This window comes from Microtus pennsylvanicus, chromosome 10, assembly GCF_037038515.1.
Source record: "Microtus pennsylvanicus isolate mMicPen1 chromosome 10, mMicPen1.hap1, whole genome shotgun sequence".
Classification (NCBI taxonomy): Eukaryota; Metazoa; Chordata; class Mammalia; order Rodentia; family Cricetidae; genus Microtus; species Microtus pennsylvanicus.
The window spans coordinates 27,143,088-27,160,222 of NC_134588.1; the positions used below are offsets into that span (position 1 = coordinate 27,143,088).

General features: G+C 46.3%; 1 protein-coding gene and 2 pseudogenes across 2 annotated transcripts in view; 2 read left to right on the top strand and 1 right to left on the bottom strand.

The window, feature by feature from the left end:
- Window positions 1-3,341: 3,341 nt before the first annotated feature.
- Slc60a1 (solute carrier family 60 member 1) overlaps window positions 3,342-17,135 on the bottom strand; it is a 36,971-nt gene continuing 23,177 nt past the window's right edge. The window contains exons 9-10 of one of the 2 annotated variants that reach the window (XM_075987884.1): window positions 16,122-16,242; window positions 3,342-3,614 (exon numbers count right to left, since the gene is read on the bottom strand). In XM_075987884.1, the coding sequence (XP_075843999.1) occupies window positions 3,553-3,614; window positions 16,122-16,242 (183 nt within the window). In that variant the 3' untranslated portion in view covers window positions 3,342-3,552. Of the gene's footprint in view, window positions 3,615-12,752; window positions 14,768-16,121; window positions 16,243-17,135 lie in introns of those variants that run through there. The other variant, XM_075987885.1, reaches the window with a different exon arrangement.
- On the top strand, window positions 10,367-10,792 carry LOC142858224 (small ribosomal subunit protein eS26 pseudogene; annotated as a pseudogene).
- LOC142859178 (small ribosomal subunit protein eS27-like) lies at window positions 11,062-12,382 on the top strand (annotated as a pseudogene).

Genomic DNA, 17,135 nt, shown 5'->3' on the forward strand with positions numbered 1-17,135 from the left:
AAAAAAAGTTGAATTGAATACCCTGAGACACAGGTGGGGGCATTTTCCAGCTAGAAGACACCCAGAGTGACAGACTCCCTCTTCTTCCTGCTAATTTTACCCACTCTGCTCTGCACTTACAGGCTTCCTTCTAAACCTAAGGTCAGAGGATGAAGCAGCATTCATTCAGGTGCAGTCAGGAAGGTGGACTTGAAAGTGAAATATTCTGGTCAGGAAATAAAGATGTGCTTACTTGTTTCCAAAAATGTTTTAAATGAAGGAAGATTAGATTGCATTTGGGCATTCTCATACATAGGAATATGGCTGTTAAATTAGTAATGAGAACTACTTTTCATTACTAGGACCTTCATCTGCAGATTGTCATCTATAAAATGCTGTGTGTAAGTCAGAGTCAGGTGCACACAGGTACATTGATCTCAGTCTGAATTGAGGGCCATATCACGGCAGAATCTTGAAAATTTCGACTCTACAGTCCAGAACTGAATTAAATTACATGCCCTGCCCTCCACCCATTAAACCCCAGACATGACCAGAGTGGAATGACGTAGGGACCTGCAGGCTCAGAATGACACTGATGCAGAGTGACATCTTTCAGGTGCACAGCATTGGCTGTCCAGTGCAGAGATGCTTACGTATGGAAGTGTGTGCTGGCTGGGTGAAGGGCGGCAGTTGGAGACCTGTTACTGGTTCATTGTGGTTATCTAAGTGTCCTGTTCCCATGATGTGCAATAGTAAGGCTGAAAGGTGGTGCTCAGAGTGCGGGGAGCAGGCACTGCAGTGGGCTTCCCTCCCATGGCGGAATATTTAGTTTGCATGCATATTTGGGATTACCCGCAGCAGCACTTTGTAGTAACTTAGTGGGTTTTCATTTTGTGTACTAAGTAAATATTGAGAGTTGACCTAACTAGATGTTTGCAGTTCTGAAAACATCCAGTTTTATCTTCTTGAGGTAAAGGAGAAAAGCCATTGGTTTGTTTTGACAGATGATAGATTTGATAATTTACTGTTTTCGCACAGGGTGCCAAGGGCCCAAGGGCACCATTTAAACTCTGGCTGGGTGTGGTAGTGAGGTCTGTGATCCCAGCACTTGGGAAGTGGAAGCTGGAGGATCAAGAATCAGGGATAGCCTCAGCTACATAATGAGTTTGACACTAGCTTGGACTACATGAGACCTTGTCTTAAAAAAAACAGAAGCAAAAAACTCAGAGCAAGTTAATAAGAAACCATGAGGCCTTGGGGGGTAGATGGACCTGCTCTCTTCTTGAAATGAGTGAATTCCAGGAAGTGTGTGCTTGATCTCTGTGCGTGTGCGTTTCCGCCTTGCTGTGTGTGTGAGGCAGACATTTCTTTCTGTAGACTACCTCCTTCCTGAAAAAGTTTGAGCTTTGTATAATGGAATAGCAATAGAATTCTTAGTGTCAAAAGATCAGTATTCAGGGAGAATTCTGGACCTTCGGCTCACATCTGGTGTCCACCCAGCCACCTTGCCAGGCGAATGGTGCTGACCTTCAGTAGCCTGAGCGTGGTCTCTAGGTCCTGGGAATGCCTGGGTTTGAAGGATCTGCTGGTTTCCTTGGTTTCTGTGGCTCAGTGCGGTGGTGCCACACCCCCCTGTGTATACGTCTCTGGGTGTGTTTTCACTTGGCCTTTACTTTTGCTCTTACTCATGCTGATTTTTCTTAAAATACAAAATGAAAATGTCAGGTCTAACTTAAATAATCTTTTAATGATTTCTTAGAGTATTATTGTGATGTTACAGTCTCTGTGCCATAGTCTGTGTGTTTGAATAAGGGTAGAAATTTCCACTGATTAAAAAAGTATATAATATATAATTGAATCTAGAAGCCCTCAAAAGGCCGACCTTAAGCTTCATCAAGTTAAAATATAAGTTTATTTTCCCTTACATTTTAACAGTTAAAATATAATTTTTTTTACTGTGTTTTTTTGTTTTGTTTTGTTTTTGAGATAGGATCGTTCTTTATCACCCTGGCTGACTGTGAACCGAATCCCAAATGCACAAGTGTCCACCACCAGGCCTGTTTTTTCAAATTTTGGTGGAGAAAGTAAGGCCATGAACTTGCATAGAGTACTGGATTTTTCTTCTTACCCTGGAAAATTCCTTTCAGATGTGTACTATACTAGAGATCAAAAGGGGCAGAGTAGCTGGCCCAATACTGGAGGCTTGGTGTTCATGGCTTAATGCCAGTTGTTGATATTGCCAGTGTTATTTCGTTCACCTTGGCCTTGTGCCGTGTGAGGTCAGGTACTCTTTCTGAGGCCTGTGGTTTTAGCATCTGACAGGCAGCTTTGTGCGTGAAGTCTTCAGCACCGTGCAGGCCCTCAGTGGAGGTGCAGAGCAGTCAGCAGTCTTCTGGACACACACCTTGATTAGGAAAAGGTTTTCTTTTTGGTTTATTTTCTTTTTTGATTTCTGGGACTGGGTTTAAGTCTTTAGTTTAGGCTGACCTCAAACTCTCAGCAATTCTCCTGCCTTGACATCCCAAGTACTGAGATTATGAAAGTGAGCTACTGTTTGGCACAGTAGAAGTTTGTCAACACAGAAATTTCTCTCAAAAAATATATATACATATCTCACTCTATTAAAGTCACAGTCCTACTCTACTGTACATACAAAATGGAGGTTTAGCATAAGAAGGAAAATCTATAAAGCATCCAGGCCTCTGAGCCCTTCCTGTACCCAGCAGATGCCTCTACACCTAGAATCAAACAATTTCCCAAATCATCGACTCAACGTGCAGGTGCTCATTTGGTTCTCAATACAGATTTTTTTCTTTTAATGTGGAGAAATTCCAGCTTGAGATTTTCTGGAGCTTTGTCATAGCTTTTCAAATTTCCCAGTAATTCTTTCTCGTGGGGATTCATTCCCAAATGCTTTCTGGATTCCGTGCATGTCCTGACAGCTCTTCCTTTTCATCTCTGTGTTACGCATGACTGACATTTTTATTTGTATAGTCTTCTTACAGACTTCTTTGGCCTTGTGTTGTATTTTATCAGCAGCCTCACGATTACGTTAGGACATTTATGCTAAAGTGTGTGCCAGCTTCAGCTCTTGCTGGATTAGAAAGTGCTGTTTTTGTTGTGTCTTTTTATTTGGGACATTAAGCATCTGAAGGAATAGTTTACTCAATGGCTTGCTCTGTTTATCACTTATTTACTACATACGTGTCATTAGCCTGTGCCGAGAACTGGGAGTCATGCCATGGTGCCATTCTTTGGCTTGGGAAGGTGTGGAGACAAGTGCAGGCCTGAGCAGAGACCCGAGGCTCGGAGTGGATTCCAAACCAACAAGATTGAGAGTGTTGATGCTGTAGTCTGTTGTCGGGTGGGGGCGGGGTCTTCGACACACAGCGCTGGGAAGGGACAGACACATGGTCTGTCTCCAGCAGACTCTCCCAGACACTGGCTTCTGTGGGAAGCGCTTTCTTCCTTTTCTTTCTAGGTCTGCTGTTGTCAGTGGTGGTGCTTCCCCGTCTTCTCTTACATTATCAGAACTACTTACTGCAGGCGTGGGCTCCGTCTCTGAGCGGGCTCTTAGGGGTGATGGTGTGTCTTGTGCTCGGTGGAACTGGTCACTATCAGGGTCATGTCTTCACCTATAAACAGCAGATGGGAAAGGTCAGTTGTCATTAGACTGCAAGTCCAGCAAGTGCTCCATCTCGAGCTGGCAGGCCTTCAAGCTGCCTTGCCATTGCTGAAACAGAAAGTGCCAAAAGGAAGCCATTTCTTAGGTGCTGCTGTTTGTAGTTAGCCCTTGTGAAAGGTGGAAATGCAGGTGGCTCGTGGGAGAGTTACTCTGCGTGTTAGATGCTGTGGTGCTGGGGACAGAACCCGGCCCTCACACACGCTAAAGAAGTGACCTGCGTCCTAGCAACACCTACCCCTTAACTAACTGGCAGCTTCACCAGGAAATTCCTGCAGAACACAGCAGTCTCCTGAAGGTCAAGTGTACTGCACACCTGCACTTAGGGAAGTTTCAGGAAGTTGCCTTGACCTTGAACCAAGCACATTTCTAGGTCCTGCCGGGGTACTGGCTGTGTACATCTTGTACTACCATGTTGATTGGGCTGTGTGAATCTTTTTCCAGGAGAGGCGTATTTCTCCCCTAGGATGGAAACCCCTTACTGCTATCCTGCAGGTGGCACTTCTAAAGACAGTGCCTTGTTCTGTTCAGTTTTTAGTGCACAGAATCATACGCCTTGTTACAGATCAGTTGCCGCTGTGTTGAGACCCCGATCTTAGACTACTCTCAACAGTCATCTTACCCTGCACGCTTCTCTTCATCAGTAAGTGTAAGGACATCTTTCCTAAAGCTCTCTGCACGTCTGTTTGCTCCTAGGTCATCTGGGAAGTTTTTCATGAGGAGTCCAGGGTATAAGTGGAGGGAGGACTCCTGGCTTGTTGGCATAAAGAACCCTTTAAACCCTATATTAGCATTAGCAGAAACCTCCCAGGGGGTCAGGCTGAATGGCCTCAGCTTTGCCTTGTTCCCATCTTAGTAAGGTCCACCAATTCCCATCCCTCTAGGGATGTGAGCTGTGTCCACAGAGTCTGGAATCTTCTTGATAAGGTGAGAGAGGGAGATGGTGTGCCTGGCGGCTGGCCCTCGAGTCCTGCCAATAGAGTCATTCACTCTGCCAGCTTCAGGAGTGGGAATTCTGTGGACTGCTATTAAATCACTTGGCACTTTCTCGGGATTTATATTAGCACTGTTTGCTTATTTGTTGTTTTTTGTTGGTTGGCTTTTGAGACAGTGTCTCACTGTGTAGCTCTGAGAAACTTGCTATGTGAACCAGGCTGGCCTTGAACTCACATAGATCCTCATTCCTCTGCCTCGCCTCGAAGTGCTGGGATTAAAGACATGCACCATCATGCCAGCTGTTTTTGTTTTTAATAACTGGAAGCAGTTAATGGTTATTTTTGCTTGATTTCAGCTTCAGGACATTGAGGGTCAGGGAAATATGGTTCATTTCTCATTTCTAGTTTTGGGAACCTAGGTGTGTCTGGAGAAGGAGAAATGGATTACCTGATGTGTCTTCTTCCAGGCTCCGTAAGGCAGCCTCTTCCAGCTAGGATGTAAATGACTCACAGACTTTTAATATTGTTCTTTGTAGAAATTTAATGATTTTGAAAGATTTGCATTGGTAGATTGCACTTAAATTAAAAAAGTATACAGCTGCAAGGGATTCTAGTTGTTGCTTTCCTTCCTTGTTTATTCCTGTTAGGTAGGGAACACAGTCCCTTCTGAGACATTTCGTTGTTTGCTTGAGGACAGTATTACCAGTGGGCTCTGTGTGACAGCAGTTGCTGCTGCTGTTGCTGGCATGTGCGATGGAACAGTGTGTCCAGCCCTCCCCGTCGGGCGTTCCGGGGATCAGCTCAAAAGCACACCTAGGCAGGTCTTTGAGTTCCTGGAGGCCTGCTTACCAGTGTGGCCTAGGTTCTTTCCTTTGCTTCTGGTGGTTTCATGTATCTTTGTGGGCAGTGCTTGGGAGGTGCAGGAAGAGGATTCTAGAGGTCAGGGTTATCCTTGGCTACAGAGTGCGTGGGCAGCCTGAGTCATGTGACAGCCTGCCTAAAAATACATTTAAAAAGACGAGGCGGGGGGTTCAGTGGTTCACAGCACTGGGTGCTCGTGTAGAGGAGCAGAGTACGATTCTCAGCACCCATGGCAGGTGGCTCAAAACTGCTGTACTACCGTGCCAGAGGATCTGACACCCTCTTACAGCCTCCGTGGGCATCTGCACACATATTGAATACACGCCACCTTTTTTTTTTGTTTGTTTGTTTAAGAAGCCTTGGTTCATTTGATACTGATTAGTTTGGGTCTAAACATAAAATTCTGGGTTAAAATTAGTTTATTAGAATTAAGTCCTTTATTCACCAAATAATTAAATTGACTTTTTTAAAAAGTAGATTTTGTTTTTATGTGCTGGGTCTTGTCTTGCTTGTCTGGTTACAACAGTCTCTTCAGTCAACATCCTGAGTAGCTGGGACTACAGGTACATGCTACCACATCTGTCTTAAGTCTGCATTAAGAACAACCTAATGATTTCCCGTGAGTCCTACTAGAACTTCTCTGTAAAGAGGACCTCTTAAGCTGGGACTTCAACTCAGTTGGTAGAGTGCCTGCCTGACACACTAGCCCAAAGTTTGATCCCCGCTTGTCATAAACTGGGAGCAGAGGCAAAGCCTGTAATCCTAGCACTAGGAATGTAGAGTCCAAGGTCAAGTGGCGAGTTCAAGGCCAACCTGGGGTACAAGATCCTTATGACTAATGGGAAATAACCACAGGTTATTTTAAATGACGTGTGCCAGGTGGTTGAGTCCCAGTGAACCTGGCAGTTGCTGCAGTATAAGGAGTGAACGTGAGTTAAAAGGTAAATGACATTAAATAACAAACTCTTACTTTCCATTCAGTTCATCTGTAATTTAGTAAAAAGCATGTGTTCTGCCAAAGAGCGATTGCGATGTATACCCACCAGTGTTTGCACAGGATGGTGGGTGGGGACAGGTTCCTGTGTGTGTGAGTTTGGGGTGGGTGGTAAAGGACTTGGCAGGGCACTCAGCTCCTTAGAGGAACTGTTGCCTGTGTGTCCACCCCTCCTTGCTTATTTTATTGATATCTATATCTCATATTACTCAATGTCACCACTTGGTATAAGTAGATCTTAGATGGGTGTAAGCAACACCTGCCCAAAAGAAGAACTGTCAGGGCGATACTAGTAACATGTCTTAACTTAGTTTAGTTTATATTAAAGAGATCTGCAGAGTATTAAATCACTTTTTGTTCTTTTCAGGAAAAGCAGTTGAAATGGTAACTGCTAACAGTCCTTAAAATTAACACTGGTGGTTCTTAGACCCGGACAGACTGCGTCATCTCACCCAGCTACAGAGTAGTAACACTTAACTGCAGAGATAAAGGGGTGTTGTTTTCAGGCTGGTGAAGCCGGTGTGGAGTCTGGAATTCTGCCTTGGGGTGACAGAAATGTCATGGAGTTGAGGGAGGGGGGTGAAGGACGCATGCGCACTTTGAGGGCTTTCTAACGCACTGCTGTTCAAAAACAAGATGGCGGTCCACTGGGTGCCGTCTGCAGGCATTGCTAGGGACCTTACTTCTGTTGCTTCTAAGCTTTATGCAAAAGCTTTGTTAACTTCTATAAAGATCATGTGTATTTTGAGAAAAATGATACATTTTTTAAAAACTTTTATGTAAGAACTGACAGAGGGATTTACTTGTTTGTGGGAAGCTGGCTTTGAGGAAGCACTCTGGCGTGTTTACTGTAAGTCCAGAGCTGTAGAGATCTGTTTATAGATATATGTGCAACTAGATATGGACAACGTATTTTTTTAAAATAAATATTTTTAACAAAATGACGTGAGTTGATCATTCCTTCCCCTGCCTCACATCCATCACAGTATCGCTGATATTTTCATCACACTGACTGGGTAAGGACTGAATTCAGTGGGTGCTGTTGAAACCTGGTCTCCGGCTGCTTGACACGTCTCTGTGAAAGTGTTTATAAAGCCCAGGTCAGAAGAGGTAGTGAGAAGGGGAGATGGCAAAATGATTGTTGGCATGGAACAGATGGGTTGGAGGCCACCTCCACAGTGACACACCTCCGCCAGCAAAGCCACACCTCCTAACAGTGCCACCCCCTTTGGGGTCCATTTTCTTTCAAACCACGATAGAGACGATACTTGAGAGTCATAAGATCACACATTCATCGTTACTACCTAGCGATTCGCCAACCAGTGATGTGGGAGTGTCATATATCAATCTGTTGATTTCATTGGTTAAGTAATAAACAAACTGCTTGGGCTCATAGCTTAGAACATAGGTGGGTGGAGTAAACAGAACAGAATGCTGGGAGGAAGAGGAAGTGAGCTCAGAGACTCGACAGCTCTCCTCTCAGGAGCAGACGCCTCAGAAGAGATGCCATGCCCCGCTCCCGGGCAGACACACGAGATGAAGCTCCAACCCAGGATGGACGTAGGCTAGAATCTTCCCGGTAAGACCGGTGCTCACAGATTATTAGAGATGGGTTGATCGGTATATCAGAATTAGCCAGTAAGGGCTAGAGCTAAAGGGCCAAGCAGTGATTAAAAGAATACAGTGTCCGTGTAATTATTTCGGGGCATAAGCTAGAGCTAGCCATGTGGGCGACCGGGGTGCTGGGGACACAGCCCCGCCGCTCCTATTACAACAGACCAGGGTACACCTGAACGGAAGTACAGTGGTGTGTCAGCGAGACTGCCCAGGAGTGGGCATTTCAACAGCAGTGTAGGTGCCTGGCAGAGCTGGCGGTGCTGCTGGAGCGGAAGTGTGTTGATCCCACCTATTTGAACACACTGCTGTCATTTACTAAAGCGCCCTCATCTGGCCCAGTGGTGGCTTGGTCCTTCTAATGACCTCTCCTTGAGATGCTCTTTGCATACCTACCAGGAAACCACTTTAACCCTGAAATGTCTCTACCCCTGGTTTCTCATTTTTATTCTACTGCATCTAACTCTCTAGTTTTGGGAGAACTGCCAGGGTTCAAACTCTCCCAGTCCCTACAACCACTATCTAGGTGATTTCATTTGGTCCTTGGCTTTGAACACTATAAGTTATATGACGTATATAAAACATCATAAACGGATGTGTAAAACTTTTTGGGGGGGGGTTAAATTTTTTTAATAGATTTTTTTTTATTGAGCTCTACATTTTTCTCTGCTCCCCTCCCTGCCTCTCCTCTCCCCTTCAACTCTCTCCCAAGGTACCCATGCTCCCTATTTACTCAGGAGATCTTGTCTTTTTCTACTTCCCTTGTAGATAAGATCTATGTCTGTCTCTCTTAGGGTCCTCATTGTTGTCTAAGTTCTCTGGGATTGTGATTTGTGGGCTGGTTTTCTTTGCTTTATGTTTAAAAACCACTTGAGTGAGTACTTGTGATAATTGTCTTTCTGTATCTGGGTTACCTCGCTCAATATGATGTTTTCTAGCTCCATCCATTTGCAAAATTATTTTTAAAAAGACATGGCCTCACTATGTAGCTCTGGCTGGCCTGACTTAATATGTAAACCAAGCTGGCTTCAAACTCACAGATCTGCCAACCTCTCTCTCTCTTGAGTGTTGCGCCACCACACATATCAGCTAATCTGACTTCTGGTAGCTATTCTTGAAAGATATATATTTCCACTTTTTATGTGTAGAAGTGTTTAGCTTGTGTGTGTATAAATGTAGCACACAGGTGCCTGCTGCCTGCGGAGACCTGAAGCGATAATCAGATCCCCTGGGAGGAGTTAGAACTGACAGTGGGTTGTCAGGTGGTGCTGGGAATTGAACCTGAGTCCTCTGGAAGAGCAAGTGTCCTCAACTGCTGACCTCTCTCTGGCCCTAACAGCTCTTGGGTGTTCCTGGGCTTTCCAGTGTTGGAACTGTTACCAGCGGTCTCTGTCTGGACGGAGCGTTTCTAGCTCCATGGCATCCTTCAGAGAGTTCAAGTGAGGCAGTGAGTGTGTTGGGGAGCTAAGTGAGCGCGGAGTAGATACACCTAGATATACGGAGCCAGGGAGATGGCTCATTGGGTAGCAGTGCTTCCTGCACAAGCCTGGCAACCTCAGTTCAGATCCCCGGAATACAAAGAAAAGCCACATTTACAATCCTAGCTTCCTCTACCCCAGTGGTTCTTAACCTATCGCTGCAACCCTTTGATACGTTTCCTGTTACTCACAGGTAGGTGTGTCTGCATGAGGGTTGACCCGCCTGGAGAGGAGCAGTGTCCCAGTTCCTAAGGCCATCAGAAATTGTGTTTTCCAGTGGTCATAGGTGACCCCGAAGGGGTTGTGATCCCCAGGTTGAGAACTGCTCTGCCCAGAGATGGGAAGCTAAGGCCAGAGAATCCACTGTAAGTTTTAGATCCGATAGCTTGGCCTATGCAGCAGCAAAGAGCCCTCCCTTCTCAGACAGGATGGAAAGGCAGGGACCAGCACCTGAAGGCTGCTTTCTGACCTCCACAGGCGTGTGTGGATGCATGCACTGTACATGCCTTTCCCATGATGCATCTGATTTTAATCTCATGGATAGGTATGATGACGGTAAGTAGGGCTTTTTCCTACATGTACTCCAAACCAGTCCAGGCTGCCTCACGTTCCCAGCCAGACATGTTTCAGACTGTGTGGCCACAGAAGGGGGGTTACTAAGCATTGCTAGCAGACTCCAGGTCAGTGTTTCTAGGTACTTTATTTAGGGAGGGGTGTGCAGCTCCATGTTGGCAGGCTCTCATTGGTAAGTGCCGCGTGTATAGTTCAAGCTAAGTGGAGTTTTCCCTTTGCGTGCCTGCCTCAAAATGGGCTCATGGGGACTTGGCTCCAAGATGACCAAAAAAAGGAGAAACAACGGTCATGCCAAAAAGGGCCGCGGCCATGTGCAGCCAATTCGCTGCACTAACTGTGCCCGCTGTGTGCCCAAGGACAAGGCCATTAAGAAGTTCGTCATTCGGAACATCGTAGAGGCGGCTGCCATCAGGGACGTATCCGAAGCGAGTGTCTTCGACGCCTATGTGCTCCCCAAACTCTATGTCAAGCTGCATTACTGTGTGAGCTGTGCTATTCATAGCAAGGTAGTCAGGAATCGATCTCGGGAAGCTCAGAAGGACCGAACACCCCAACCACGATTTAGACCTGCTGGTGCTGCACCACGACCTCCACCAAAGCCCATGTAAAGTGGCTTCATAAAGATAGAAGAAAACACCTTGGAAAAATAAAATGGAACTTAAACTTAAAACAAAAATGGGCTCATACCCGGGCACAGGCCAGACACCTGGGGCTTATCTGGGACTGCCACCTTCCTCAGACACACCCAGGGCATCGGCAGATTCTGCCAGCTTGACCTTCAGACTGAATCCACTCTCACCACTCCAGCTACCCACGCTATCACTGTCACTTCTCTAGCTGCGCTGTACCTGAGCTGATCTCAACTCAGCCCCGCAGTCGTCAGACAACCAAAGTCACCGTTTTAAACACGGAAATCATGCCCTGTCACCTTCTGCCGATCCCCGCATGTTCCCCAGAAGAACCAACATTCTTAGCCTGGTATGTGTGATCTGGGCCCCAACTAGCATGCCATCCTGTTTCTTGCCACCGTCTGTCTTCTTCGCAGCTGGTCCACACCGGCCTGCTGGTAACTTCTCACATTCTATGAAGCATATTCCAACTCAAAGCCCTTTCTTTCCCCTGCTGTAGCCCCTGCCTGGCAGGATTATCCCCAGATACCCAGCTGGCTTGCTCCTGTGTAGCACAAATGCTGTCCTCTTTGCAAGGTAGCCTGAGCATCTCTAGGCATCTCCGTGCCTACGCCTTCCCTGCTTTTTCTTTACTCCACCATCCACATGTTATCTGTTTATCTGCTGTTTCTGTGGCTTTGGCCTTCAGTCCTTGTGAGGCAGGGACTTTCCTCATCCACTGCTGAACCCGCACTTCAGCTTCTGCTTTGCCGTGGTGGGTGCTCGTCTTCCCTTCCTTCCTTCCTTCCTTCCTTCCTTCCTTCCTTCCTTCCTTCCTTCCTTCCTCCCTCCCTCCCTCCCTCCCTCCCTCCCTCTCTCCCTTCCTCTTCCTTCCTTTCTTTCATTGGGTAACAGCTTCTGCTTTGCCATGGTGGGTGCTCAGTCTTCTCTCTCTCTCTCTCTCTCTCTCTCTCTCTCTCTCTCTCTCTCTCTCTTTCTTTCTTTCTTTCTTTCTTTCTTTCTTTCTTTCGTAAATGCAGTCTCTAAGAAACTAAACCCCTCTGGTACCCTCTGGTAGATCACCTACCTCTCTCCTCTCGTGCAATCTGAGTTTGGTTCCCACACCCACGTAAACTGACTGTGGTAAGGCATGTCAGTAATCTTAGCACTCAGGGTGTAGATACAGAAAAATCCGGAGTTCAAGATAATCTGAACTACATAGCAGGATCTAGTCTATCTTAGGCTATGTAAGACTGCTTTCAACAGAAAGACCCTGTCCAGTGGAGACAACCTCCCTAGAACTTGCCTCTTGCAAAGATCTCCTTCATCCCTCTCCAGAAGAAGAGAAGAGGAAACACAAGAAAACGTGCCTGGAGCAGAGCCCCAGCTCCTAGTTTACGGATGTGAACTGCCCAGGATGCTATAAAATCACCTTGGTATTTAGCCATGCACAAATGGTGGTGTTGGCTGCCCCACTGTCCTGTCAGCCTACAGGCGGAAGAGAAGGCTGACAGAAGAGATGCTCCTTCAGGAGGACGCAGCACTGAAAACACCTGATTCAAGATGAGTCGGTACCATCCTAAGAAACACACTTTGAAAAAAACATATATGAAAGAAAAAATAAATATATGAAATAATAATAATAACCCTCATTTATGTTACTGTGCCTTCCTCTAGGGAACTAGGTGTGCTGGCGGGTTAGATTCTCATGTCTGCAAAAGGAATCTGGGAACAGGGAGACTCCATAACCCTCTGAAATGACAAAAGTTTTGAGAGCTAGAAGTGTGGCTCATGGGTAAGTGCATGCCTAGAATAGAATAGTGCTTGCATAGAAATCCCTAGCACTGCCCCAGACCCCCAGTGTTTACATACATACATACGCACTTGTCATGTATGTGTCGCAGATAGGAGGTGTGTGCATGTGTGTGCACCGTGTGAACCTATAAGAGAGACCTGTCTCCGGGGAGCATTAGACCAGTCGAGCTTCTGTAAAAAGGGTCACCTGCCTTTCATGATGGATCACACACCTAATTTTAAAATAGTTTATTTTAGGAAAGTATTAGATTTGTTTAATCTTCTCTGTTAATACATCAATCGTCACCAATGTAGATATAACCAGTGATTTTTCTTTCTAAATCTGTATAAAAAGGATGTTTTCTTGAAAAACTACAAGAAAAAATACAACTGCTTTTCTCCTCGCCCAGGTCAGTTACTACAGTTGGATTGCACATTTCAACTTGGCTAGTATCAGGTGCTTCTGAAAGGATTTATAAATAGAGTTAAAAGGATTTGCTAGGCCATCAGCGTTTCAAAGTGGCCTTTGCTCCTCGTGTTACAGTTTGTACCAAACGTGAATGGCGTCTAAGCTGCTCATGAGGCTTGTAATAAACGTGAAAACTTGAGCACTCGGAAGGTAGTTCCCAGGTTGGGCATGTAGCAAATACTCCATACACACTTAATTCTCTCAGAACTCCTGTGAGGTAGGGTGCTTTTAGAAACGCCACCATACTGGTAATGCCTGGGGCGGGGCAGGGGGCGGAGCTGTACGGGGCGGGGCCGGGCGGGGCGGGGGCGGAGTCAGGCTCACAGCTCGAAGGTGAGGCTGGTACTTGATCCAGATCTCTGCTCTGTTGGTGTCTGGTGTGTGAACAGCCCTTGGGGCTTTCACATAAACACATGTCTACGCACAGAGAATGTACAGGTAAACACATGACTGTAACGGAATGTTTCATTCCTTCCAGAAGTCTGTAACAGCCACACCAATGATTCCAGAAACCTTGCACTCAGCCTTGTCCAGGCTGGTGAGCCTGCATTCTTGTATTCTCTGCCTTACTAACCCTCTGTGTTCTGTATAGAACTGCGGACTCCTGACAGACACCGCTCTCTGTATACTGCATGGCTTGAATTATTCAGTAGGCCTAGATTTCTATGAAAAAAAAAAAGACTTTGACACCGTATAAAATTTTCCTCTATAAAAGGTACAAAACTTCAATGAGCTGTTTTTTAAAAATTCTCAGCGCTGCTTCTGCACTGTGTAGATGTCAGTAAGGAAAAACAGGATGTCCATTTCATTCTCCTTGTGCTTTCTGAAAGAATTAAACTTTGCTTATTAGCAGTGAGATGCTGGTAAAACCATCTGTTCCCGGGGAGGGGGACACGGTCGCGATGTGTAGGTTTTGCCATTTCTGTGCCGTGGCTGACCTCGGACTGTCACTGAGCAGCTGAGAGGAGCGGCAGCATTCTGTCACATAGAAATACCACCCCTTCTGTGTCCTAGACACAGTGACCTCAGGGGTATCGGCCATGTAAAATTAGAAAGTGGTGTTTTGAGTATTACCTCCGTTTATCTGCAAATTAATTTACTTAAAAATCATGGCTACACGACTAGCTCTCAAAATGAAAATTTAACAGTCGGCTTGTATAAAGCTGGTCCGAGTTAGCCCCGTGTGCCGCTGACCTAGGGTCTTAAAACAAGATACAGCATTTCCTTTGCTGTCTTAGGACACAAGTGACCTCTTGGTTTCTGCAGGAGTAATGCGAGGGACTTTGGACCATGGGTAAGGGAAGAACACATAAATCCTTTTCAACATGCCAGAGGGTTTTGATTCATTTAAAATATATCTAAATATATCTACACCTAGCAATGATTCAGCTTTATGATTTCGGCATTTTTGTCAAACCTCAACTAAAAGTGATCTCAAGCCCAGAGTGTAGCCCATGCACAAGTTGATGGAACGGGGAGGTGTGAGCGCTGTCTTTTGCCCTCCCATCTGGTTACCGTGGCTGTAAGTCTGAACCAGAGAAGAAGACACTAAAGTACCAGGCAGGTGCTTGATTTGTCCAGGGAACACTCAGGGAACAGGACCCAACTTCTTGGCTAAGTGTGAAAGGAAAAGATAAAAAGCGAGGTGGCAGGGGAGACCTCCTCTGTGACCCTTGGCCTCCTGTGTCAGTTTGGTCACCCTGTCGCTCAGGAGGCTGAGGTCTTCACCTCTGGTAGCTCTCAGGGTTCTCCACGCCAAGGGGTTTGTCTTGGGTAAGGACTACGAAAGAAAACATAAACAGCACAGGTAGCAGATGTGGGTGGCCCCAGCTTGCTCCGCAACAGCTCGCTCTAGAGAGTGAACTAGGTTTTTGCTTCTCTGCTGTTCTGGGGCTCTGTAGCACACACAGTGGGAAGTCAGACCAAGTTCTGGTGAAGTGCTGATAGGGGCAGCTAGCGAGACTAGTGCCTGGGGCTGGGGGAGACACAGGGGCTGTCAGTCACTGGATGTTTGACAGAATGGCGTGCCTCTTTTTCCTTCTTCCTTCCTCCTCTCGTTCTCCTCCTCCTTCTTCTTCTGCACTGTCTTTATTGGGATATTTGTGTGTGTTGGCCTCTCTCCTGCTGGGCCTCTATAGTTCTTGCAGGGTGGGCAGTCCTCTCTCCTGCTGGGGCCTCTATAGTTCTGGGGGTGAGGGTGTCTGCTCTCCTGTTGGGCCTGTATAGTTAAGTTTTGTTGGTTTTTGTTTTGTTTTGTTGAGGCAGAGTCTCACTATGTAGTCTCATCTGACCTGAAACTCACTCTGTAGACCAGGCTGGCCTTGAACTCACAGAGAACCACCTGCCTCTGCCTCCCAAGTGCTGGGATTAAAGGCATATGCCATCATGCCTGGCTCAGTGCTTAGTATGTAGAGTGGAGAGTGGACATGGCTACTTAGCAAGAAAGGGTAGTAGTTCTTCAGGGTTTTGTGTGTGTGTGTGTGTGTGTGTGTGTGTGTGTGTATTGTGTGTATTATTCTGCTTTCACAGAAAGAACGCTGGTTCTGCTTGGGCACCTTCTGCTAAGAACAGCACAATGCATGGCTGAAGTCCCTGGGCAAGGGACATGCAGAGTTACAAAAATAGCCTTCATACTACCCTGGCCCGGGGTCTTCAGGAGGGAGACTATTCTTAGGAGTGTCTCTGTCCCAAAGGAACTCTTCCCTGCCATTTGGCCAAAATGATTTCTTTTTGAAGAAGCAATTTGGACAAGAGTCAAAACCTCAAACTGCAAGGAAGTGGTCAGTTAGGCCACTGGGCCAAGCTCCAGCCAGGGAGGCAAGCTCTGTCCTCTCCTGCTCTCGACTTTTGGCCCCAGGACCTACTGTGAAAGGAACTGCAGGAAGACAGGTTCACGGTCCATGCCCCTCTGCTAACAGGGAAGCCGTGAGTCAGCCTGTTCCACTCTCGGCTGCCTTCAGTCTGCAGCGGGAACAATCAAGGAAAGCAGGAAGAGGGGAAAGGGCAGCGGTAGGAAAATAAACACTTCCTTGCACTTCACTTGGGACAGAACAGCTCTTCTGACTGTTAAAATCACATTCTTTCCCCGCCCCCGCTGTTTCCCCCCTCTACGCAGAAACAAGTTTTCTCCTTACCTGATGAGAGTTCAGGGTGTATCCTGTGGAAAAACAGGAGCGAGATGTAGAAGATAAAAGCCAGGCAGCCAAAGATCACCCCACAGACCAGGAAACTGTAACTGCCCTGGGCCTGGAAGATCTGCCAGAGAGGAACAGAAGAGTGGCCATTAAATTCCCACGTGACCGTGCACCAGAAAATAAAATGGCCACCTTGGGCCCTGGTAGGCTTCTCAGTCAAGTTGGGGCCATCCTACCAGACACAAGAATGTAGGGGAAGTCTTCCCAAGGTTACAGGTCTGGTGAAGACAAAAGCTCTGCTCTAAAGCCAGGGTTGGACCTGTCTATACCCCCATATACTCTTTCAGTTCCATCTTCTAGAACTTTCTGGAAAACTCCATATGATAACTGAAATTCCAAACACATGAGATGTTTCTATACCCATGGGTCTAACTGAAACTTTGCTGAAGGGGTGTGTGTGTGAGAGAGAGAAAGGGAGGGGGATCTTTTGATTTTTTATTATGGAAATTTAGAACATGTCAAAGTAGCAAATAGAACTTTCCTAGGCCACCAATTTAAGAAACCACACCATGTCCAGTATGGTGGTGCACACCTTTAATCCCAGCACTCGGGAGCTAGAGGCAGGTGGATCTCTGTGAGTTCAAGGTCAGCCTTGTCTACCTAGCAAGTTCCAGGACTACATAGAGAAACTAAGATTTCAAAAAAAGAGAGTGAGAAAGGAAGAAAGAAACCATACCAAATCAGACCCCAGACATGGCATTTCAATGCAGAGAACAACAAAATCAATTCTTCGCCTTCATCAGGATGGAAGGAAGAGAAAGGAGGCTCCAGGAGCTGGCAGGAATTTTGGAGGGATACAACCTAGGCTACACACCCCTGCTGGCTGTTACTAAGAGCCAACTGACCTAGGGAAAGCTGCTCTGTTTGTTTATGTTTCGGGGTCCTGTGCTGTGAAAAGCCTGGCCTCTCTGTATGGTAGTCAAGGAAAGCAGTGTTGATTTTAACATTTGATTT